This window comes from Danio rerio, chromosome 17 (assembly GCF_052040795.2).
Source record: "Danio rerio strain M-AB ecotype USA chromosome 17, GRCz13ab, whole genome shotgun sequence".
NCBI lineage: Eukaryota > Metazoa > Chordata > Actinopteri > Cypriniformes > Danionidae > Danio > Danio rerio.
The window spans coordinates 134,640-157,500 of record NC_141037.1 but is presented as its reverse complement, the minus strand read 5'-3'; the positions used below and the strand labels follow the sequence as shown (position 1 = coordinate 157,500).

At 51.3% G+C, this 22,861-nt stretch overlaps 4 protein-coding genes and 3 long non-coding RNA genes across 15 annotated transcripts in view; 4 read left to right on the top strand and 3 right to left on the bottom strand.

The window, feature by feature from the left end:
• The window catches only part of LOC147839853 (uncharacterized), a 195,997-nt gene that overhangs the window by 110,694 nt on the left and 62,442 nt on the right, over positions 1-22,861 (top strand). The window lies entirely within an intron of this gene.
• LOC137488162 (uncharacterized) lies at positions 575-3,018 on the bottom strand. The gene is made up of 4 exons (XM_087290094.1): positions 2,902-3,018; positions 2,445-2,519; positions 2,280-2,357; positions 575-1,212 (listed from the first exon to the last, which is right to left on the bottom strand). The coding sequence occupies exons 1-4, from the start codon at positions 2,965-2,967 to the stop codon at positions 700-702; spliced, it is 732 nt and encodes a 243-aa protein (XP_087146220.1). The 5' UTR covers positions 2,968-3,018; the 3' UTR covers positions 575-699.
• wdr20a (WD repeat domain 20a) lies at positions 2,903-15,771 on the top strand. 3 transcript variants are annotated; one of them, XM_087290005.1, is made up of 5 exons: positions 3,577-3,857; positions 4,280-5,686; positions 5,855-6,213; positions 6,256-11,572; positions 14,866-15,771. In XM_087290005.1, the coding sequence occupies exons 4-5, from the start codon at positions 10,364-10,366 to the stop codon at positions 14,917-14,919; spliced, it is 1,263 nt and encodes a 420-aa protein (XP_087146131.1). In that variant the 5' UTR covers positions 3,577-3,857; positions 4,280-5,686; positions 5,855-6,213; positions 6,256-10,363; the 3' UTR covers positions 14,920-15,771. The 3 variants fall into 3 exon arrangements, with proteins under 3 accessions (XP_087146132.1, XP_087146131.1, XP_087146130.1); XM_087290006.1 differs by lacking the exons at positions 3,577-3,857; positions 5,855-6,213 and adding an exon at positions 2,903-3,180 and having other exon boundaries at positions 4,280-4,462; positions 10,277-11,572; XM_087290004.1 differs by lacking the exon at positions 5,855-6,213 and having other exon boundaries at positions 4,280-4,462; positions 10,277-11,572.
• Positions 6,358-10,180, top strand: LOC147832971 (uncharacterized). The gene is made up of 3 exons (XR_015513007.1): positions 6,358-6,495; positions 6,541-7,795; positions 7,853-10,180. It is a non-coding gene; the product is annotated as an uncharacterized LOC147832971 (long non-coding RNA).
• Positions 11,974-13,575, bottom strand: LOC141378481 (uncharacterized). Its single transcript, XR_015513082.1, has 2 exons — positions 13,181-13,575; positions 11,974-13,062 (listed from the first exon to the last, which is right to left on the bottom strand). It is a non-coding gene; the product is annotated as an uncharacterized LOC141378481 (long non-coding RNA).
• On the bottom strand, positions 15,946-21,778 carry mok (MOK protein kinase). 2 transcript variants are annotated; one of them, XM_087290067.1, is made up of 12 exons: positions 21,292-21,778; positions 21,109-21,223; positions 20,930-21,019; positions 20,768-20,838; positions 20,598-20,676; positions 20,453-20,501; positions 20,174-20,352; positions 19,998-20,099; positions 19,728-19,901; positions 19,105-19,213; positions 18,751-18,942; positions 15,946-18,649 (listed from the first exon to the last, which is right to left on the bottom strand). In XM_087290067.1, exons 1-12 carry the CDS (start codon positions 21,302-21,304, stop codon positions 18,575-18,577), a joined length of 1,248 nt encoding a protein of 415 aa, XP_087146193.1. In that variant the 5' UTR covers positions 21,305-21,778; the 3' UTR covers positions 15,946-18,574. The 2 variants fall into 2 exon arrangements, with proteins under 2 accessions (XP_087146193.1, XP_087146192.1); XM_087290066.1 differs by having other exon boundaries at positions 21,483-21,778.
• Positions 21,795-22,861, top strand: part of nemf (nuclear export mediator factor) — a 29,439-nt gene continuing 28,372 nt past the window's right edge. For 3 of the 6 annotated variants that reach the window (XR_015512785.1, XM_087289552.1, XM_087289554.1), the window contains exons 1-4: positions 21,795-21,961; positions 22,054-22,122; positions 22,229-22,424; positions 22,523-22,648. Coding sequence is in view for 4 of the 6 variants with exons in the window: in XM_087289552.1 (XP_087145678.1) it covers positions 22,293-22,424; positions 22,523-22,648 (258 nt within the window). In the remaining 2 variants the exon portion in view is untranslated. 6 annotated transcript variants of the gene reach the window in all.

The window sequence follows — 22,861 nt, the reverse complement described above, 5'->3', positions numbered from 1 at the left end:
ACACACACACACACACACACACACACAGAGTCTGCTGTTAACCATACACCTGATAATGCCCCGCAACACTGCAGGACATCACACACACACACACACACACACACACACACACACGGCAGACCAATGACAGCACGGCTGTGTGTGTGTGTGTGTGTGTCAGTAGTGCAGTGGTACAGTGTGTGTGTGTGTCAGTAGCGCAGTGGTACAGTGTGTGTGTGTGTGTGTGTCAGTAGCGCAGCGGTACTGTGTGTGTGTGTGTGTGTGTCAGTAGTGCAGTGGTACAGTGTGTGTGTGTGTGTGTGTCAGTAGCGCAGTGGTACAGTGTGTGTGTGTCAGTAGCGCAGCGGTACAGTGTGTGTGTGTGTGTGTGTCAGTAGTGCAGTGGTACAGTGTGTGTGTGTGTGTGTGTGTCAGTAGCGCAGTGGTACAGTGTGTGTGTGTGTGTGTGTGTGTGTCAGTAGCGCAGCGGTACAGTGTGTGTGTGTCAGTAGCGCAGCGGTACAGTGTGTGTGTGTGTGTGAGCTCATGAGTGTTCCAGCGGCTCCTGTGAGGGTGAGACAGCAGGAGGCAGAGGTCAGAGGTCAGATCCTTTATTTCTCACACATCAGAGATGCTCAATCTGCTGCACTGACCTCAGAGAGAGACTTCACCATCAAACAAGTGCTCAGTGTGTGTGTGTGTGTGTGTGTGTGTGTGTGTTCAGAGCGCTGCCGTCTCCAGCTCCATGTCACTCACACACTTCCTCTTCCTGCGCATCCCGTCCTCCGGCTCTCCTGCAGGGATGAAGAACTTCCTCTTGGGCAGCGGTGTGTGTGTGTGTGCTGCGGGCAGCGGTGTGTGTGTGTGTGCTGCGGGCAGCGGTGTGTGTGTGTGTGCTGCGGGCAGCGGTGTGTGTGTGTGTGCTGCGGGCAGCGGTGTGTGTGTGTGTGCTGCGGGCAGCGGTGTGTGTGTGTGTGCTGCGGGCAGCGGTGTGTGCGCTCCAGGAGAGCTGATCCAGGACCTGCTGGTGAAGCCGGAGTCGGAGAGATCCAGCTCAGAGCCGCTGGAGGGCATCTGGACATCTGCTGACCTGAGACCTGCTGCTCTGCCCACCGCACCGCCCGCACCCTGCTGAACGGCTGATCTCAGACCTGCGCTGCCAGGCCCCTGCGGGACAGAGGCTTCAGAAGAGGAGGCGGAGTCCTCCGAGCTGCCGTCATACGGGTCCAGAGTCTGAAACACAACACACCGTTACACACACACACACACACACACTCTCTGTGTGTGTGTCTTTTGTGCTGTGTTTGAATTGACACTGACAGATAAACCCCGTCTGCTCACACTAGCAGCACACATCCACACAATAACCCACGATCACCTGCACCGCGGCGGCTCTGCACTGTTCATAATGTAGAGATCAGAACTGCAGAAACAGGATGAACACTTCCCTGAAACACTGATCACCATCATCATCCTCATCATCATCCTCATCATCAGCACTGGGGATCTGCTGCACCAGTTGTAGATGATCATCAGGAGTGTAAGCCGGGCCGGGCCGGTCCTCCACCAGAGTTGCTCTGTTTACATTAGTCTGCTGCTGCTCGGTGTGCTCAGAGTTTGTTCTGTCAGGAATGGCCCCATGATGGACCGTCAGAGGGAGGGTGGGTCTATCGAGCATCCTGAACCCCCCGGGCTATGGGCCTGGAAGCTCGGCCCGGCTGTGAGGTATGCTGGAGGGCTGTTGGGGTTTGGGTCTGTTTGCCGCCGCAGGGTCCGGACGCGTCGCTGTCAGTGCTGGATAGAGGAACTCTGCGTTCAGCAGGAACCGTACAGCGTCAGTCCAACAGCTCAGCAGAGGCAGGAGATCCAGCAGAACCGCTTCAACAGGGGAACACACACCCGGAGTGGCCCAGACACAGTCCTGACCTCGACCTGATGGAGATGCTCTGCAGAGAGCGACTGACACACACATCCTCAGAGTCCTGCGGAACTGAAGCGGGCCCGGACAGAGGAGCGCCGGGCAGCGTCAGGATGGGTTTGCTGGAGCTTTATTGCGGAGACTCAAGCAGATGCTGAACACACAGCTAAGCACACACACACACACACACACACAGCTACACACACATACACACACACACCTGACCAGCCGGACCCCGAGTGTGTACATGTGTTCAGGTAATGATGCTAGTGTGGGTTAGCATGAGCGGACCGTGTTCATCTGCTGCAGTGATGGAGGTGAAGATCAGAACTCGAGAAGAGAAGAGCTGTGTGTGTGTGTGTGTGTGTGTGTGTGTGTTGACCTGCTGGTAGTTGGGTCCGCTGATGCGCTGCAGTCTCCTCCGAGCTCCTCTGTTCTCTGGAGTGCTGCTCTCACAGCCCTGACACAACACAAGAGGAGAGAGAGAGAGAGAGTGTGTGTGTGAGTGTGTGTGTTTGTGCTTCATCATCATCATCATCAGATATACCTTACTGCTGCTGACGTCAGACCATCTGCGGTTCTCTGACTCAGAGTCTGAACTGGAGTCCACTTTACACATCTCCTGCCACACACACACACACACGTCAAGAGTAAACAGACACACACACAGAAGCATGTGGATGTGTGTGTGTGTGTGTGTGTAACGGAGGTCAGCTAGTGAAGTGCTGTGCAGGTGAGACAGACGCTGGAGGTCATGGTCCGACTCCTAGTTAAAGCAACCGACTACCATGCGGAAGGTCGCTGGTTCGATCCCAGCTCGGAGCGGGTTGGGTGGTGTAGGACCGGCAGGGTTACACGTGTGTGTATCAGTTTGTGCGTAGGTGTGTGTGTGTGTGTGTGTGTGTGTGTGTGTGTGTGTGTGTGTGTGTGTGTTGCGGATTGCCAGCTGCAGTCAGAAACGGAAGTGCTTCAGTAATGAAGGCGGATGTTGGCCTGAATCTCACCATGTAAGTGAAGGCCAGTCTGCAGACCACATCCGCCTGGACACCGCTATTGATCAGCTCAGCCATACCTGATCAGCTCCAGTCAACCTGATCGATCAACTCACACACACACACTCCCATCTGACTGAGCACACCTGCCTTTATACTGCAGCAGCCAATCACCGGCGTGTGTGTGTGTGTGTGTGTGTGTGAGAGAGAGTGTGTGTGTGTGTGTCTGTTTCTGATGAAAGTAGTGCCCTGAATCTCCCTGAAGCCGACTGGAGCTGTACTCTGGGTTTAGTGTGTTCACTGTAATGATCTTCACTGCAGTGTGTGTGTGTGTGTGTGTGTGTGTGTTCACTGTAATGATCTTCACTGCAGTGTGTGTGTGTGTGTGTGTTTTCACTGTAATGATCTTCACTGCAGTGTGTGTGTGTGTGTGTGTGTGTGTGTTCACTGTAATGATCTTCACTGCAGTGTGTGTGTGTGTGTGTGTTCACTGTAATGATCTTCACTCGTTAATGAACAGATTAATCTGCATAATGAGGGACACCGGGAACGGGCTGTGCTTGGGCAGGAATGAGACTATATCCCCGCGCTGCAGATTTCCCGCGGTTTCCCCTCACACAGAATTGCGCGACCGGAAGCGACCCTCAGGCGCGCCGTGTTTTCTCGCATGCGCGTCGCGTCACATCCGGCCTGCGGAAGGATGAACGTAAATGTCAAAGATGGCGGCGGAGGGAGGAGGGAAGGAGATGAACGAGATCAAGAGTCAGTTCAGCACGCGGGAAGGCGCTTATAAACTCCTGTCGCACTCCGAGTACAGCCGACCGAACCGGGTTCCGTTCAACTCGCAGGGCTCCAACCCCGTCAGAGTGTCGTTCGTCAACGTCAACGACCAGTCCGGTAACGGGGAGCGCATCTGCTTCAATGTGGGCCGAGAACTCTACTTCTACATCTATAAAGGCGTGCGGAAGGTGACGGAACACACACACACACACACACACACACACACACACACGCATATGTCACTGAAACACTGAGAGCATTAACTGTACAGCACTGCTGACAAAACACACACTGTCACACACAAACACACTCTACACAAACACTGACACACACAGGATTTACATACACACCGGTACACACTCAGACTACACACACTGCCGCGCACACACACATAAACAAACACACTGCTCTGCGTGTCAACAGTTGGGTGCGCGCGTGCGCGTGAGTGTTTTTGACAGGAGTGTGTTGATCGTGAAATAGTGAGTTCAGTGTGTGTGTGTGTGTGTGTGTGTGTGTGTTGTTGACTGAGTGTGAGTGATAGAGCTGTGCTGTGTATGTGTGTGTTGTTGACTGTGTGTGTGTGTTGTTGACTGTGTGTGTGTGTGTGCAGGCCGCAGACCTCAGTAAACCCATTGATAAGCGCATCTATAAGGGGACGCAGCCCACCTGCCACGACTTCAACCACCTGACGGCGACGGCGGAGAGTGTGTGTCTGCTGGTGGGCTTCTCTGCGGGACAGGTGCAACTCATCGACCCAATCAAGAAGGAGACCAGCAAACTCTTCAATGAGGAGGTGACGCACACACACACACACACACACACACACACGCACACACACCCCGCTGCTCATTAATGCTGGTCATCACGCAGCGCTGCATCATTTACTCGGTACTCTTGTAGGACTCAGGCAGGTGTGTGTGAGGTGTTGAGTTGGAGCTGAACCCTGCAGGGCACCGGGGGCTGGTGACGCCCGCTGTAGAGTGTTCTCTGGTCATCATCAGTACAGGAGTGAGCATGACCGCAGCAGGGTCTGCAGTCGAGTGCAGATGCACATGATGGCGACGGGATCATCAGTGTGTGCTGTGTTTAATGACGACAGGAAAGCACAGGGGTCCACCGTTAAACGTCTCATGGTTGATTAATTCAGTGTGTGTGGAACAGGGGAGGAATGACCGTCTCCGGGATTTATCAGATTATTATGGTAGGTGGGCTACAGACGCTTGCGTGGGTCTGCAGCTGCGTGCTGTCATCACGCCGTTGTTGATGTGAGCAGAGATGGGAAAGTGTGAATTTAACGACGTGGCGATGAGGGAATGTGTAAATTCAGCATAAACACCCTTTCGTCAGTGATCAGGGTGCTCAAAGCCATCGAGTCGCTCATGAACGGAGGAAAGCAGCTGCGGGACGTTGCAGCAGCCGGTCATAGCAGGTCCAGGTTAATCCCTGCATTGTTTGCAGCTCGACCTAACAATGATACTGAGTCTAGAGCTGAAGATCTGTGCCCAAACCCCACTTCATTTCTGTCAGTGTAGACCGGGTTGGGTCAGGCCGGCCTTGCAGAGTAAATAATCAGTCATGTGATGCATTTCGATTAGTGTGAAAAGAGTAATCAAATCGCTTGTTACAACATTAAACTCCATCCAGGTGAAACAGATGATGACAGAGAAGTCCAACAGAGCGAGTGTTGACTGCGGTCAGGCCGGCCGCTAGTTCAATAAGAACAGTCATTCTAGCCGGTAGGGTATTTCAGCGGTCGCTCATACACTGCGTATTACGGTAGAGCGTTAAACAGTGATGTACAGCGAGCTGACAGAAGATGAACAAACAGTCCTCCCCAAAACATGCTGAATCAGCCAGATCAGTAGAGCATCCCGGCCAGAGCAGCAGCAGTGAGCGAGTGTTCAGTAGAGCATCCCGGCCAGCGGCAGCAGCAGTGAGCGAGTGTTCAGTAGAGCATCCCAGCCAGAGCAGCAGCAGTGAGCGAGTGTTCAGTAGAGCATCCCGGCCAGCGGCAGCAGTGAGCGAGTGATCAGTAGAGCATCCCAGCCAGAGCAGCAGCAGTGAGCGAGTGATCAGTAGAGCATCCCGGCCAGAGCAGCAGCAGTGAGCGAGTGATCAGTAGAGCATCCCAGCCAGAGTAGCAGCAGTGAGCGAGTGTTCAGTAGAGCATCCCGGCCGGCGGCAGCAGTGAGCGAGTGATCAGTAGAGCATCCCAGCCAGAGCAGCAGCAGTGAGCGAGTGTTCAGTAGAGCATCCCGGCCAGCGGCAGCAGCAGTGAGCGAGTGTTCAGTAGAGCATCCCGGCCAGCGGCAGCAGCAGTGAGCGAGTGTTCAGTAGAGCATCCCAGCCAGAGCAGCAGCAGTGAGCGAGTGTTCAGTAGAGCATCCCGGCCAGCGGCAGCAGTGAGCGAGTGATCAGTAGAGCATCCCAGCCAGAGCAGCAGCAGTGAGCGAGTGATCAGTAGAGCATCCCGGCCAGCGGCAGCAGTGAGCGAGTGATCAGTAGAGCATCCCAGCCAGAGCAGCAGCAGTGAGCGAGTGTTCAGTAGAGCATCCCGGCCAGCGGCAGCAGTGAGCGAGTGATCAGTAGAGCATCCCAGCCAGAGCAGCAGCAGTGAGCGAGTGTTCAGTAGAGCATCCCGGCCAGCGGCAGCAGTGAGCGAGTGATCAGTAGAGCATCCCAGCCAGAGCAGCAGCAGTGAGCGAGTGTTCAGTAGAGCATCCCGGCCAGAGCAGCAGCAGTGAGCGAGTGTTCAGTAGAGCATCTCGGCCAGAGCAGCAGCAGTGAGCGAGTGATCAGTAGAGCATCCCGGCCAGAGCAGCAGCAGTGAGCAAGTGTTCAGTAGAGCATCCCGGCCAGCGGCAGCAGCAGTGAGCGAGTGTTCAGAGCTGGACTGCACTAAAGCCAGCTACAGTGGATTCAGTAATGTTCCTCAGAGACTAATCTTGATGAGTGAAGAATTTCAAATTATAACTAAATATTAAAATTAAACCATAAAATCCTCATGTAGTCAGAGTGTACAGGCTAACGCTGCATTACTCTCAATATTCAGCTTCACCATCGCCTTACTGTGAAGAGAAGTGGCAAAACAAATCCCTCACTTTATCTTCATTACATGATTGCCTAATACCCGTCATCATGTAGAGTTTATTTTAATTAATTTGCGAGGAAAGAGTTATTTTTATTAATGCGTTGGCCAGTTTAAAGGCTACATGTATGCACCCAGGCCTGTTCAGAGTGCTGAGATGTTACAGAGGACTCACTTCATGTGTTTTGTTCTGTCTTGGCCTGTAGGCTGTGTTCTGGATAAGTAATGTTAACGCGTATAAGGACTCATTGATGAAAAAAGGCAAGAGAGCTGTGCATGTGCACATTTGGATAATGGGTTCGGGCTTTTTTAAAGCTGTCCTTCAATATGTACTTGTCGGGTTCGGGCTCTATCGGGCCTAACTTTTACAGCCTGACTACAGCTCCAGTTCAGACGCCTCCTCGATTCCTTCAAGTGAAGCATGAGCACACACTGCTTTACGTCTTATAAACACAACCAAGCCTTAACAGTACATTCTGGAGCAGCCTTTATGTAAAATGTTAACTGTAGAGTTTAATGAGAGGATATCTGCTGAGCACTGAAATATCGGCTATATTGTATTACTGGCTCATCTGTGCTGAAACACTGAACACTTTCCTACAGATCACAGAATAATCTGCACATCCTGAAATGATGAAGTGTCATGTAGCCGATACGGAGAGTCAGGATGTTTTTAGCTTCCTCTGAGCATTTGGGCTGAGTGTTTGACGGCGTCTGTCTAAACGAGGATGTTGTAAAACACATTTCACAGCGAGTCATTAGCGGAGATCTTCTGTGGTTTTCTAATGCTCTCGTGAGGATGTGCTGGTGTGCTTGATCTGCTGATTCCCTGATGTTTCTAGAAGGCCCAGTTAGAGCTGGATCAGCTAGCTCAGGTGTGTCTGATTGGGGTCGGAACTAAATTTTGCAGGACGCCGGCCCTCCAGGACCGAGTTTAGACACCTCTGTCTTAGAAGAACAGTCAACACACTGATTTCCAGTGGTGGATGGAGTACAGTAACCTCATACTCCACTAACAACAGCAGAACTCGCCTAGAAGTGTAGTGCAGTAGAGAAACAGCATCTGCTGTGAATATTACCCAGAGTAAACAGTAGAGCTTTCAAAAGTGCACAGGAGTATTGAGTAGAGCATTACGCTGTATGGAGGTGAGGCGTTTACATGTCATTTGAGGATGTGTGTGTAAACGTCACATTCTGTAGTGCATCTAGTGATGTCCAGCACACACACAACAGCATAAGACGGTAATATTGGGTTAGATTTAGGCTGTGATGTCAGGTGAACAATGTTCAGTCAGAGTCTGAGGATAACGTTATTTTGATGTCCAGTAATGATGTTGATATTAGGTTGTTAGAAAGTGACCAAAATCCAATGTCGAGCCGACATCTTAAACCAGCGTCATGCTGACGTCAAACACTGACATTTATTCATCAGGTATGGCAACCAAAATCCAACATCTGATAGACGTCATAGTGCTAACATCAACACAACGTCAAGCTGTAGCATCATTAGACGTTGATATTTGGTTGATTTTAGGTTGCACATTGGCATCGGCCTGACGTTGAATTCTGACGTCAACCTGATTTTCATTTCCAAACAAACTGCGACGTCTCTATGGTGTTGGTGTACAACACTAATCTGACAGTAAACATCCGCCATCTTCTCATCAGTGACATCCTCTGAACAGTCTCTGGGTCAGTGTAGGGCTGGGCGAATTTTTATTTATTTATTTTTTCATTAATTCAAATTTACGTTTTAAGACAATTTAATTTTGAATCAAATCAAGAAATCGTGATTGTTAAAATATATTTATATTTAATACATTATGATGGCACCAATGCGCTTGGGTTCACTCTCTGTATGAAGCAGGAAGCACACCAGAAGCGCCTCTCGGCGCCACACAGCACCACGCCATTGATTATAGAATTCTAAACCGGTTTCTATACACACACCGACGCCGCCCAGCCACGATTCACGAAGCAGTTTTCATTTCAGCCGCGCCACAGAGCGCCATCTGATTATTTCATGTTAAATATCATGTGAATGTGCGCGTCTGGTGTGTGATAGTTTAAACTGTCATGTCCGCGCCGTGTCGCGGCGCTTCTGGTGTGCGACCTGCTTGACTGCCTGTTAAAGCGTGAAGTCATGTAGGATTTTACTTGTTGCACGTCTGTGTGGATTGTCAAGATATTCCCTCATCAAGTCGATAAACTCGATCTCAACATGTATGAAGGATGTAAAAGCCTGCCATGTGAGAAAACGCACTGATCTTTGGGTTTGAACACGAGCAGAGGTGAGGGACTGCAGCAGCGATAATGAAAGTAGCCGCCATCATGACGTCATTTAGCGGACCTAGCTGAAAACCAGACAGATCAGCCAGCATAACACAGAGAGTGGAGCAAAGCGCATCACATGATCAATATTTAAAAGGGGAAAAAGAAAAATAGATTAAATATATTATTTTATATTAGACACACATCTGGTGCTTGTATTTGCTCCTGCTATACGTCCACAACTTCACACACTGGGTTAAATTAGGCTTTACAGTTTCCATGTTCAGTGCTTTTCCTCCACTGTCTCTGTTTAAGAAAAGGCAGCAGCTTTACAACCTGACATTCAACCAGAAGAAGACAAAGCCAAAGCCGAGCTGACAGACAATCTGTCCTAGACTCAGCAAAACTTGCAAAAATGCCTCTGTATTCCTGCAACTGCAATCTCTATACAAATATTTCTCATTCAAATCTTCAGTAACGCTATTAACTCGTGAATTTGTTTTATATTTATTTACACCTTGACTGATTTTTGTATGACACGGCCATTAAAAATACAGTGTTTCTTAAGCAGATGGGTTTTCAAGTTACTTTAAAGAGAGTGTTACTTCAGTCATGTTGCTGTAATGTTTTGAGAAGACTAGTGTAACACTTAAAAAAAATCGAAATCGTGAATCAGTCAAACTTTATAAAAAACCTAATTGATTTTTGGCTAAATCGCCCAGCCCTAGTTCAGTGTGTGTCAAGTTTTTGGACATCTTCTTGGTGTGGATATAACTGAGGACGCGGGTGGTGACGGAGGTGTCGCGGACGCCGCCCTCTCTATTCTGCCGCCCTAGGCAGCCGCCTAGGTCGCTTCTATGGACGCGCCGGTCCTGCATAGACAGGGAATAATACAGTAGTGACCGCAGGATGAAGGACAGTAGTGGAGAAACAGCACAGATCCTGCAGTAAACATGTGCTCATGGGAAAGTAGAAGTGCACATCTATACAACTACTGAGTACATGACAATTCCTGAGATAAACTACTCCATCACTGCAGTCTGAGTGTTTGTAGCTAGTGATTTTACACCCCTGCTGATCATTTTAGTCTTTCTGTATGATGAACTGTCTGGAGATCCTCCCTGTGTGTAACGTGTGTGTGTGTGTGTGTGTGTGTGTGTGTGTGTGTGTGTGTGTGTGTGTGTGTGTGTGTGTGTGTGTGTGTGTGTGTGTGTGTGTGTGTGTAACGTGTGTGTGTGTGCTCCACAGAGGCTGATTGATAAGTCGCGGGTCACCTGTGTGCGGTGGGTTCCGGGCTCCGAGAGTCTGTTCCTGGTGGCTCACTCCAGCGGCAGCATGTACCTGTACAACGTGGAGCACACCTGCGGCACCACCGCGCCGCACTACCAGCTGCTGAAGCAGGGCGAGAGCTACGCCGTGCACACCTGCAAGAGCAAATCCACCCGCAACCCGCTGCTGAAGTGGACGGTGGGGGACGGTGCGCTCAACGAGTTTGCCTTCTCTCCGGACGGGAAGTTCCTGGCGGTGGTCAGTCAGGACGGCTTCCTGCGCGTCTTCAACTTCGACGCGGTGGAGCTGCACGGCACCATGAAGAGCTACTTCGGCGGGCTGCTGTGCGTGTGCTGGAGCCCTGACGGGAAGTACATCGTGGCGGGCGGCGAGGACGACCTGGTGACGGTGTGGTCGTTCGCGGACTGCCGGGTGATCGCGCGCGGGCACGGTCACAAGTCGTGGGTGAGCGTGGTGGCGTTCGATCACTACACCACCAGCGTGGAGGAGAGCGAGCCCATGGAGTTCAGCGGCAGCGACGAGGACTTCCAGGAGCAGCTGCAGTGCGGCCGCGAGCGCGCTAACAGCACACAGTCCCGCCTGTCCAAGCGCAACTCCACGGACAGCCGGCCGCTCAGCGTGACCTACCGCTTCGGCTCGGTGGGGCAGGACACGCAGCTGTGCCTGTGGGATCTGACGGAGGACATCCTGTTCCCACACCTGCCGCTGTCCCGCACACGGACACACACCAACGTGATGAACGCCAGCGCGGCGCCGGCCGCCAGCAGCAGCACGCTCATCGCCAACACAGCTAACAGCGCTAACGGCAGTGGCAGTAGCACCAACACGCCGGGGAACGCTCTACCCGCACCGCTGCCCCGCTCCAACAGTCTCCCGCACTCGGCCGCCGGCGCCGCCAACAGCAGGAGCAGCGAGAACCCCGCGGCCGCCGGCGTCAGCAAGTTCGCCACGCTGTCTCTGCACGAGCGCAAGGAGCGGCACCCCGACAAAGACCACAAGCGCAACCACAGCATGGGCCACATCAGCAGCAAGAGCAGCGACAAGCTCAACCTGCTCACCAAAACCAAAACGGACCCTGCCAAGACCCTGGGCACCCCACTGTGCCCCCGCATGGAGGACGTGCCGCTGCTGGAGCCGCTGGTCTGCAAGAAGATCGCCCACGAGCGGCTGACCGTGCTCATCTTCCTGGAGGACTGCATCGTCACCGCCTGCCAAGAGGGCTTCATCTGCACATGGGCCCGACCCGGGAAAGTGGTGAGTGTGTCTGAGGAAACATGAACACGTCCAGAGTACACACACACACACACACACACACACACACACACACACACACACACGCTGGTGCTGGTGGATGAAAGTGTTCAGGTGTACAGTGTGTGATCTTCTCTGGTGTGTGACTCTAGAGCTGTAATCGGGCTATGAAAGTTTGGCCCGATAGAGCCCGAGCCCGACAGGTACATTTTGATTTAGGGATGTCCCGATACAACATTTTAGCTTCCGATACGATACCGATATTGCAGCCTTCAGTACAAACCGATACCGATACCAATCTGACATCAGCACAAATGATGAGCACTTCACTTTCACCTGTTTGGTTGAGCAGAACGTCTGAACGGCCGGATCAAACTGAGAACAGACGGCAGCAACAGCGAGAATGGAAATAAACGACCAGTTTATTAATGATTGTGTGCATAAATGTCAACCTTTTACATCAGAATATATAAAAACAATTAAAGAACAAATATTAAGATCCTGAAAAACATTTTAATTGAATAAACAAATATATTATTAAAGTGCAAAATACTAATTAAAGGTGACTTCAGTTATTCATTTACCATCAGCAGACGGTGGAAACAGCTGAGAGCAGAACATGAGAGCAGAACACCGTTAACTGAAGAAGCGCTGAAGGTTCAGTGTGTGAAGGTCCGTGTCACGCACAGCTTCTTGATGAAAGTTTGATCCAGTTTCCAGTATCTGTCACACAGGGCAGCAGTGATGAGGAGTTATTGATCCTTTTCTCCACAGCACACACAATAATGTGACTTTTAAGAATAATTTGATCAAAATTGATTATATTTGCATAATCTATAGCACAGATTGCACACTACTGCCCCCGTGTGGACAGTATGAGAATGTAAATAAAGACAGAAGTGTGCAAAGCGGACTCTGTTCATCACAGCACTTCCTCTCTCTGGGCTTTTTAAAGAAGAGGTCAACATGGGAATGCCTCCGATTAAATTTCCTTCTGTCCAGAAAGTAACACCGTCCTTTATTTGATTAAATGGCCCTCAGCAACAGAGTGACTTCTTATTCTTATTTAACAGACAATTAAAACAAAGATGTTTAGCATTGAACACCTTTTACATGAGCACGCCGGTCTGTGTCAGAGTATTCTCACGCACACAGAACCGGGCCGCTCAGCTAAAGTCTTCTGTGTGGGAAGTGCTGGTGTTGAATTGGGTATCACACTGGATGCACCACGACATGCCATGACCGAATTGATGCTCGACCATGTGCACTACGTCGCCATTCGGTGCCTTGTGTTGCTTAGCAGCGTATACAAAACAATGTAAAGATCGTCAGACGAGAAGTAATTAAGCCAGTAGAGATGTGCCGTTGATGATGGTGTCAGCGTGTGCCACCGTCACAATAATCTCTATCGTAATACTCCGTGACTTGGTGTGGAGAGCATGTTCACGCAGTGTTGTGATGGCGCTGGCTCTGCACGCTGCTGGATAGAGTATCTGTAACGGAGTTTAGTGTAATGAGCGAGACACTGGGAGCAGACCCGCCGATCCAAATGCCGAACCCTGCCGCATTAAATAACCCTGATCAAACACATCCCATCATGACGCTCTATACCTGCATCATTGATGAACCTCTGAGCGTCCTCTCATATCCTCTCATATGTGGACACACACGGGCACAGCTGGAGGTGTGCAGAGCCGGTCCAGATCAACCGATGCTGATGATTGATCAGATGACTGAGTGAATCTGCATAACAGATAATGAAGCACAGATCAGTACAGCAGAGCCGGTTCTGGCCCGTCTATAATGCTGATGATACTGAGCGCTGTTGTGTCTGTAACCCATCGCCCTGATTAGTTACCCCGCGTCTGACCTGTTGGACCCTTTACGGCATCATTTCCGAAGCGGCCCAGTGTATCTTCAGCATTAATAATCAAGGGTAAAATAACCCTGTATAGTCTTCATCTAATCAATAATTAAAGACGTGTTCAGTAAAGCTCCAGCAGATGCAGATGAGGAGCGCTCGCCCTGCGCTGTTAACCCGAGAGTTCTGCACATCCTCACTGTGATGCTGGACCGGTCAACTGCACAGCCCCCCCGCATGACCAGCTGTGTGTGTGTGTGTGTGTGTGTGTGTGTGTGTGTGTGTGTGAAATGGTGCATCTAAATCAAAACTCCTGATCAGTATGTGAGAAGCTGTGTTTGTATATCAGCAGTCCTGGATTCACTCCTCCTTCATCTCTGCTGTGATGTGAAGCGTCAGGGGACTCAGTGGAGGACTCTCACGGCTCTACATGTGCATATTCAGAACAAACACGCCTGATTATACACCGTGTTTTAACAAGTCCTCCAGTCCGGTGTCCATAGAGGATGAGGAACCCTGCGTCCTGTCCAGTCCTGCAGATGCAGATGTTCTGACTCTGCATGGGCCGGTCTGAGACTGACGGTGTGATGATCCTGCATGTAAATGACAGTATTGTGCTCGCTGCTCTCACACATGCTCTTGTTAATGTCTGTAAATGTGGGACGTGTGCAGTATGGTGGAGCGGTGAACACCTCACATCACTCATGGCCTCTGCTGTCTTCATCAGGATCAAACACACGGGTTTCTCCAGTTTGGAGATCTTCCTGCTGGAGACACTGCTGTCCTAAACACAACACTAAACACAGAACATTCCTCCTCATAGCTCAGGAGCGCTGCAGAACATCATGACCCTTTAAAACCTCCACTTTTCCAAACCGCAGCACACCTTGAACATGGTTATCAGCCCAGGCCTAGTTCTCCAGATGTTCTGTGAGGCTTTACAGACACAGATGTTTTGCAATGGTTCTGACACAACCCAAACATTCACAAACACACATGCATACATGAGCTCAAACACACAGGTCTAGATGTGTAGCGCTGAGTCGGTCACCGGAGAACCCCTCTGCAGTGTGTAGCGGGACGCTGCCCTGATCAGCCCCACTACCCAGTGGACACTGATGCCTGGGCTAGTCGTCAATAAATCCTCTGTCCACTACATACTGGCCTGATACTGTAGGTACATACACACACACACACGTGCGCACACACACACACTCTGCTCTGATTTACATCTGAACATCAACACAAAGAAAACCCCACACAGACCTGTGACCGTCACACACACACACACCAGCTTGTGTTTAGTTGTGGGATGCAGGATTAACGTGTGTGTGTGTGTGTGTGTGTGTGTGTGTGTGTGTGTGTGTGTGTGTGTGTGTGTGTGTCAGATGTAGTCCTCTGGGTCTGTAACTCCGCTCTTCTTCTCCTCCTCCAGGGTTTGTTGTCGTCTCAGACGCAGGCGAACTCCCCCAGCGGGACAGTGGTATAGCCCAGTGTGTGCGGCTCCACATCTGTGGCCTGTGGGGGAGCGAGGGACCGCTGGTGCGCTGGTTCTCCGGTCAGGGTTCTGGAGCTGGTGTTGAAGAGCTCTGCTGATGCTCAGAGTATTTATTCGAGCTCGTCTTCTGTTGTTGCTGTTCCCTCAGACGCGTCTCGCTGTGTTATTCTCATCATTTCCTCCGGTGTTCTTCAAGCTTCTGAGGTGGAAGCACCGAGTCCAGGAGGAACCGCAGAACTCCCGGCTGGAGAAATCCACACTCGCTCCATCCCAGAGCCCTTTTATTGAGCTTTTACGTTCGCCTCACACACAGATCTGACCCGACGGACCCTGCACTGACCTTTAGATTTTTCTAACTACTATAACGGATCAAAAGACAAACAGGAGGCAGCGGACGCGGAGAGCCAGACGCACTCGGCTTCAATATCCTCTGTCTTGAATCTGAAAGCTGGATGCTGCAATCATAGTTTTATAAAGGACATTTGTTTGCACTTAATAGTTTATTAGAAGAGAATGGCTTTACACGTGTGTGTGTGTGTGTGTGTGTGTGTGTGTGTGTGTGTGTGTGTGTGTGTGTGCGCGCGCGCGCGCGCGTGTGTGTGTATGTGTGTGTGAGGACTCACAGACCGGTCTAATGTGGAGAATTCTGATTAAACTTTGTATCTATGAGCATTTATTTTAATATGGTTTGAGATGAAGATCTGCTCTGTATGATATGTATAATAGTGTAATTGAGGGATCTATTGGGGAAAGCAGACGATCATAACTCTAGTGAAGTGTGTCCTCACTGCGGGACATTTCTAAAGCAGAAAATAGAGCTGATATTAAAAATAATCTCTAATACGCCGCCTCCGAGTTTCTCTACTGGGTCTCCTGCTCTGCTCTACAGACGTGCTGCACGTGTGTTTAATGTAGGACCAATGATCATCTGCTCTGATTCACAGGAGTGTGTGTGTGTGTGTGTGTGTGTGTGTGGGGTAAATGACTGCAGATTGCTGGCGCACTCATCGTAGCATGTTGATGTGTGAAGTAAAAGGCCTTTATTGAAGGTGATGCGTCACAGTGACTCCTGACAGCAACCCAGCGCTTCTGATGACCCTCGTCTGCTTATTATAGAGGAGATCTGTGTGAGCCAGTCAGGTCTGTAAATATAAAACACACACACACGAGCACTGGCAGGAAGAGTCCCTGAGCAGATCGATGACACCAGCAGACGCTCAGACCACACAGAATTAAAGTCCACCTTCATCCATCCTCATGCAGTTCAGTACTCTGGTGTGAACAGGAGCGACTCTGAACCGCTGCACATATCAGCCTGTGCTGCTCTCACAGCGTCCTGTTTCCACAAACACCTGATTACATGAAATGGACAGTTCACATGTTCCGTCTGTTGCTGAGCAAACCACAGACGCCAGCTGTGTGACGAGCTGTACTGCTGGAGTTTCACTGGCCGCCAGTGGCCCTCTGGACTGGAGGTTTTCATCTGGACTCATCTGGATTTCTAGTTTCGGTCAGTAGTGGTCTGTAATGGTGGTGTTGGTCAGTAGTGGTCTGTTGTGGTGGTGTTGGTCAGTAGTGGTCTGTAATGGTGGTGTCGGTCAGTAGTGGTCTGTAATGGTGGTGTTGGTCAGTAGTGGTCTGTAATGGTGGTGTTGGTCAGTAGTGGTCTGTAATGGTGGTGTTGGTCAGTAGTGGTCTGTAATGGTGGTGTTGGTCAGTAGTGGTCTGTAATGGTGGTGTTGGTCAGTAGTGGTCTGTAATGGTGGTGTCGGTCAGTAGTGGTCTGTAATGGTGGTGTTGGTCAGTAGTGGTCTGTAATGGTGGTGTTGGTCAGTAGTGGTCTGTTATGGTGGTGTTGGTCAGTAGTGGTCTGTAATGGTGGTGTTGGTCAGTAGTGGTCTGTAATGGTGGTGTCGGTCAGTAGTGGTCTGTAATGGTGGTGTCGGTCAGTAGTGGTCTGTAATGGTGGTGTTGGTCAGTAGTGGTCTGTAATGGTGGTGTTGGTCAGTAGTGGTCTGTAATGGTGGTGTCGGTCAGTAGTGGTCTGTAATGGTGGTGTTGGTCAGTAGTGGTCTGTTGTGGTGGTGTTGGTCAGTAGTGGTCTGTTGTGGTGGTGTCGGTCAGTAGTGGTCTGTAGTGGTGGTGTCGGTCAGTAGTGGTCTGTTGTGGTGGTGTCGGTCAGTAGTGGTCTGTAATGGTGGTGTCGGTCAGTAGTGGTCTGTAATGGTGGTGTCGGTCAGTAGTGGTCTGTAATGGTGGTGTTGGTCAGTAGTGGTCTGTAATGGTGGTGTCGGTCAGTAGTGGTCTGTTATGGTGGTGTCGGTCAGTAGTGGTCTGTAATGGTGGTGTTGGTCAGTAGTGGTCTGTAATGGTGGTGTCGGTCAGTAGTGGTCTGTAATGGTGGTGTTGGTCAGTAGTGGTCTGTTATGGTGGTGTCGGTCAGTAGTGGTCTGTAATGGTGGTGTCGGTCAGTAGTGGTCTGTAATGGTGGTGTTGGTCAGTAGTGGTCTGTAATGGTGGTGTTGGTCTGTAATGGTGGTGTTGGTCAGTAGTGGTCTGTAATGGTGGTGTTGGTCAGTAGTGGTGGTGTTGGTCAGTAGTGGTCTGTTGTGGTGGTGTTGGTCAGTAGTGGTCTGTAATGGTGGTGTTGGTCAGTAGTGGTCTGTAATGGTGGTGTCGGTCAGTAGTGGTCTGTAATGGTGGTGTCGGTCAGTAGTGGTCTGTAATGGTGGTGTCGGTCAGTAGTGGTCTGTAATGGTGGTGTTGGTCTGTAATGGTGGTGTTGGTCAGTAGTGGTCTGTTGTGGTGGTGTTGGTCAGTAGTGGTCTGTAATGGTGGTGTTGGTCAGTAGTGGTCTGTAGTGGTGGTGTTGGTCAGTAGTGGTCTGTAATGGTGGTGTTGGTCAGTAGTGGTCTGTTATGGTGGTGTCGGTCAGTAGTGGTCTGTAATGGTGGTGTTGGTCAGTAGTGGTCTGTAATGGTGGTGTTGGTCAGTAGTGGTCTGTTATGGTGGTGTTGGTCAGTAGTGGTCTGTAATGGTGGTGTTGGTCAGTAGTGGTCTGTAATGGTGGTGTTGGTCAGTAGTGGTCTGTAATGGTGGTGTTGGTCAGTAGTGGTCTGTTGTGGTGGTGTCGGTCAGTAGTGGTCTGTTGTGGTGGTGTCGGTCAGTAGTGGTCTGTAATGGTGGTGTTGGTCAGTAGTGGTCTGTAGTGGTGGTGTTGGTCTGTAATGGTGGTGTCGGTCAGTAGTGGTCTGTAATGGTGGTGTTGGTCAGTAGTGGTCTGTTGTGGTGGTGTTGGTCAGTAGTGGTCTGTTGTGGTGGTGTTGGTCAGTAGTGGTCTGTAATGGTGGTGTTGGTCAGTAGTGGTCTGTTGTGGTGGTGTTGGTCAGTAGTGGTCTGTAATGGTGGTGTTGGTCAGTAGTGGTCTGTTGTGGTGGTGTTGGTCAGTAGTGGTCTGTTGTGGTGGTGTTGGTCAGTAGTGGTCTGTTGTGGTGGTGTTGGTCAGTAGTGGTCTGTTGTGGTGGTGTTGGTCAGTAGTGGTCTGTTGTGGTGGTGTCGGTCAGTAGTGGTCTGTAATGGTGGTGTTGGTCAGTAGTGGTCTGTAGTGGTGGTGTCGGTCAGTAGTGGTCTGTAATGGTGGTGTTGGTCAGTAGTTTTCAGGATTGCGCTCTAGTGGAGGCATGTAGTAGCTCTTTAATCGGTGCGGCTCCTCTTTGGGCTTCTGCAGATGGAGAGCACACACAGGTCACACACAGGACACAGTGGTCAGGTTATCTGCTGGGTCTGTGTGTGTGTGTGTGTGTGTGTGTGTGAAATGATTACTTTGTTGAGACGCGAGTGGCACTTTTTAGAGATGGCGGGCAGAGAGCCGCGGTGAGAGACGCTCAGAGCCGGAAGGCTGGAGAGCGGGTACGGGATCTTCGGCGTGGGGATCACTACATTGAGTTTGGGCAGCTCCAGGGGGAAATGAGGAGCGTTCCGTCTGCTGAGCGGATCACCCACCTGCTTCAGGTGCTGCAGAGAAAACGAGGATCAGGAAACACCAGTGCAGGTCAGTGGAGGGTGTGTGTGTGTGTGTGTGTGTGTGTGTGTGTGTGTGTGTGTGTGTGTGTGTGTGTGTGTGTGTGTGTGTGTGTGTGTGTGTGTGTGTGTGTGTGTGTGTGTGTGTGTTCTGACCTGTCTCCGGCCCTGCCGTGCCACACGCCACCGCTGATCCACCGCCACTGGCACACTGCTGGACTCGCCAACAGCTCTCCGCAGACTCACTGCCTTCCGCTCCGCCATCCTGCAGCACACACACACACACACACACACTGGCTGATGATCGTACACGCTACTGAAGTGTGTTTGGTGTGTGTGTGTCCTTTAGGGCCGGGATGATGATTAATATGATATAGAGGACAGTGCTATAGTCAGCAGGAGAGATGAAGGAGCTGACCGCTGTGTGTGTGTGTGTGTGTGTGTGTGTGTGTGTGTGTGTGTGTGTGTGTGTGTGTGTGTGTGTCAGAAGCTCAGTCTCCTGTGGTGGTATGAGAGAAAAGAGTGTTTGCTGCGTGTGTGTTTGGCATGTGTGTGTGTGTTTGCTGTGTGTGTGTGTTTGCTGCATGTGTGTGTTTGGTGAGTGTGTGTTTGGGGTGCATTTTTGGAGTGAGTGAGTGAATGTGTGTGTGTGTGTGTGTGTGTGTGTGTGTGTGTGTGTGTGTGTGTGTGTGTGTGTGTGTGTGTGTGTGTGTGTGTGTGTGTGTGTGGTGATGTTCGTCAGAAGCGCGGTGCTGCAGGGTGGGTGTGTGTTTGCTCACCGCAGGTCTCTGAAGCAGGGGTGCTGCAGCGCTGCGCGGGCACTGATGCGCTGCTCGGGGTCATAGGTCAACATCAGGTGCAGCAGGGAGAGAGCGGCTGCAGAGCAGTGCGGGACCAGCACAGAGAACCCACAGCCCTTACGAGGAGGGAAGTCGAAGCGCATCGCCCGAGACCTGCGCACACACACACACACACAGTGCTGGAGACTCCTGAACACCTGATCTCTGTGTGTGTGTGTGTGTGTGGTCTGAGGTGTGTGTTCATCTCACTGTTTGAACTTCTGCAGCAGTGTGGCGTCCGGCGTCCCCAGAACATCGTGGATCTTGTTGACCTGATCCAGCTCATTCCGGCCCGGGAACAGCGGAGACAGACTGCAGGAGGAGAGAGGAGAGGTCAGAGCGCGCACACACACACACTCTGAGCTCAGACCAGCACACACCCGTACCTGAGCAGCTCGTAGAACACACAGCCGGCGCTCCACAGGTCCATCTTCTGGCAGTAGTGCCCGTCGGTCAGCAGGCACTCGGGCGCGCGGTACCAGCGGGTGGAGATGTACTCGGTGTGTGGAGGCTTGGAGAAGATGCTCCTGCAGGAGCCGAAATCTGCCAGCTTCAGCACCTCGCTCTACACACACACACCATCATCATCATCAACACAGTCAGGAGATGCTCCCATCACACACACACACACACACACACACACACACTCACTCTCGTCTGCTTACTCTGATCAGGATATTCTCCGGCTTCACGTCTCTGTGGAAGATCCCGTGGCTGTGAGCAGATAGAGGACAGTGATGAGTGTGTGCGCATGTGTGTGTGTGTGCGCATGTGTGTTAGTGCATGTGGGTATGTATGTGTGTGTGTGACCTGTGCATGTGATCCAGAGACCGGCACAGCTGGAACATGTAGTGCCTGACTTTGCTCTCAGATAGAGGATACTGGCGGCCTGCAGACAACAGAAGCAGAGTCACACACACACACACACACACACTCTTACGGTTCATCACAGCCTGCAACACACACACACACACACACACCTTTGATGAGCTGGTAGATGTTCATGTCCATCAGTTCGCAGATGAGCGACAGGCTGCCGGAGTCTTCATCACTGCAGAGCAGAGAGAGTGTGTGTGTGTCTGTGTGTTAGCTCAGCTCGCGTTCAGTACCTCGGTGTGTGTGTGTGTGTGTGTGTCACTCACTACAGGAGCTCGTGCAGCTGCAGGATGTTGGGATGGGGATTCAGACGCTTCATGGCCTGCACCTCCCTCAGACTGTGCGCCTGCTCCACACTGACCACAACACAACACAATCCATCAATGACATTGATCACACACACACACACACAAACACACACACACGGCGTGACGTCATCCTGTACCTGTGCACGCTCTGCTTCATGGTCTTGCAGGCGTAGTGTTGTCCGTCCCTCAGGCTCTGCACCCTCAGCACCTCAGAGAAGGTGCCCTCCCCGATCTTCTGGAGGATCCTGTAATCTACAGTCAACACAGTAAAACACACACACACACACACACACACACACACACACACACTTGATGCTTACGTTCATTCCTCATGTCAGCCGGAATTCAACATTTAATCAACAAACGAGCTTCCGGTCTCGCCACAGCGATCGGTCAAGCGCGAGTCTCTCCGTCTCCATGGCGACGGCGCGCGCCTGAACCCTGACCCGCGCTCCCGCTGATCGATCGCAGTGGTCGCCGATCGGTTTATCAATCAATCGAAGAGTCTGACCTGAGCGCGAGAGCTGGCCGGTGCCGGTGCTGGATCCCGGTTCTCGGCTCTCCGCACTCATGCCCGCCCGCTCCGCGCTCTGAACACCGGAGAAACGGCGGCTTTCGGGAGTGTTAAACGCAGTTCCCGGTGCATGACGGTCAGCAGGCGGATGTCGCATCACCGCTGCTTCAGCATCTTCATCATCTGCCCGACAGACCGTGACTAAAGCTCCGTTCGTTCGGTTTCTTACCGGTCGTTCGACATCACTACCGTGTTGACCGCTGCTGGCTCAGGAGAAACGCTAACGGGCTCCCGTACTCCAGCAGATGCGCATGCGCACAGTAGGCGGGAGCGCGTCGCGTGTCAGATGAGCGGGTTCAGAGTTTATGCCATAAACAATAATCATCAGAATATTAATAACCATCATCATCATCAGTCATGAAGGGCAGATTCAACACGGTGGACATCAGAGCCGCCATCGCGGAAATCAACGCGAGGTGAGAAGAACTACACTGAAGAGCAGTGTTTACATCCGCCATGCTGAGGAGACCACTGACGAGCCTGTGTGTGTGTGTGTGTGTGTGTACAGTTGTGTAGGAATGAGAGTCAACAACATCTATGACATCGACAACAAAACATACCTGATCAGGCTGCAGAAGTGAGTGACACACACACACACTTATATACAAACAGACACACACACTGACATTGAAATATTCACACAAGCATACACACACTCTCTCTCTCTCTCTCTCTGTGTGCAGTAATGTCTGATATTAGTGCTGAGGTGTGTGATTATAATGAATATACAGTGATGTGTTGTTGTACATGCGCACACACACACACATGTTGCTCAGGCCGGAGTGTAAGGCGGTGCTGCTGATTGAGTCTGGCATCAGGATTCACTGCACAGAGTTCGACTGGCCGAAGAACATGATGCCGTCCGGATTCGCCATGAAGGTGTGTGTGTGTGTTCTGCAGATTACAGCCATGAGGAGTGTGTGTGCTGATCACTGACTTTGTGTGTGTGTGTGTGTGTGTGTGTGTTGCTCTGCCAGTGCCGTAAGCATCTGAAGTCCCGCCGCCTGGTGCACGTGCGGCAGCTTGGAGTCGACAGAATCGTGGACCTTCAGTTCGGGTCGGATGAGGCGGCGTATCACCTGATCCTGGAGCTGTACGACAGAGTGAGAACACACACACACACACATACACACACATACACACACACACACACACACACACACACACACACACACACACTGAGCGTATCAGCTGACCCTGGAGCTGTACGTCAGTAAAGGCCCGTCTCCACTGAGTGGTACAGTCATATCCATCATACACATGATCCAGCACACACATGATCCAGCACACGCATGATCCATCACACACATAATCCA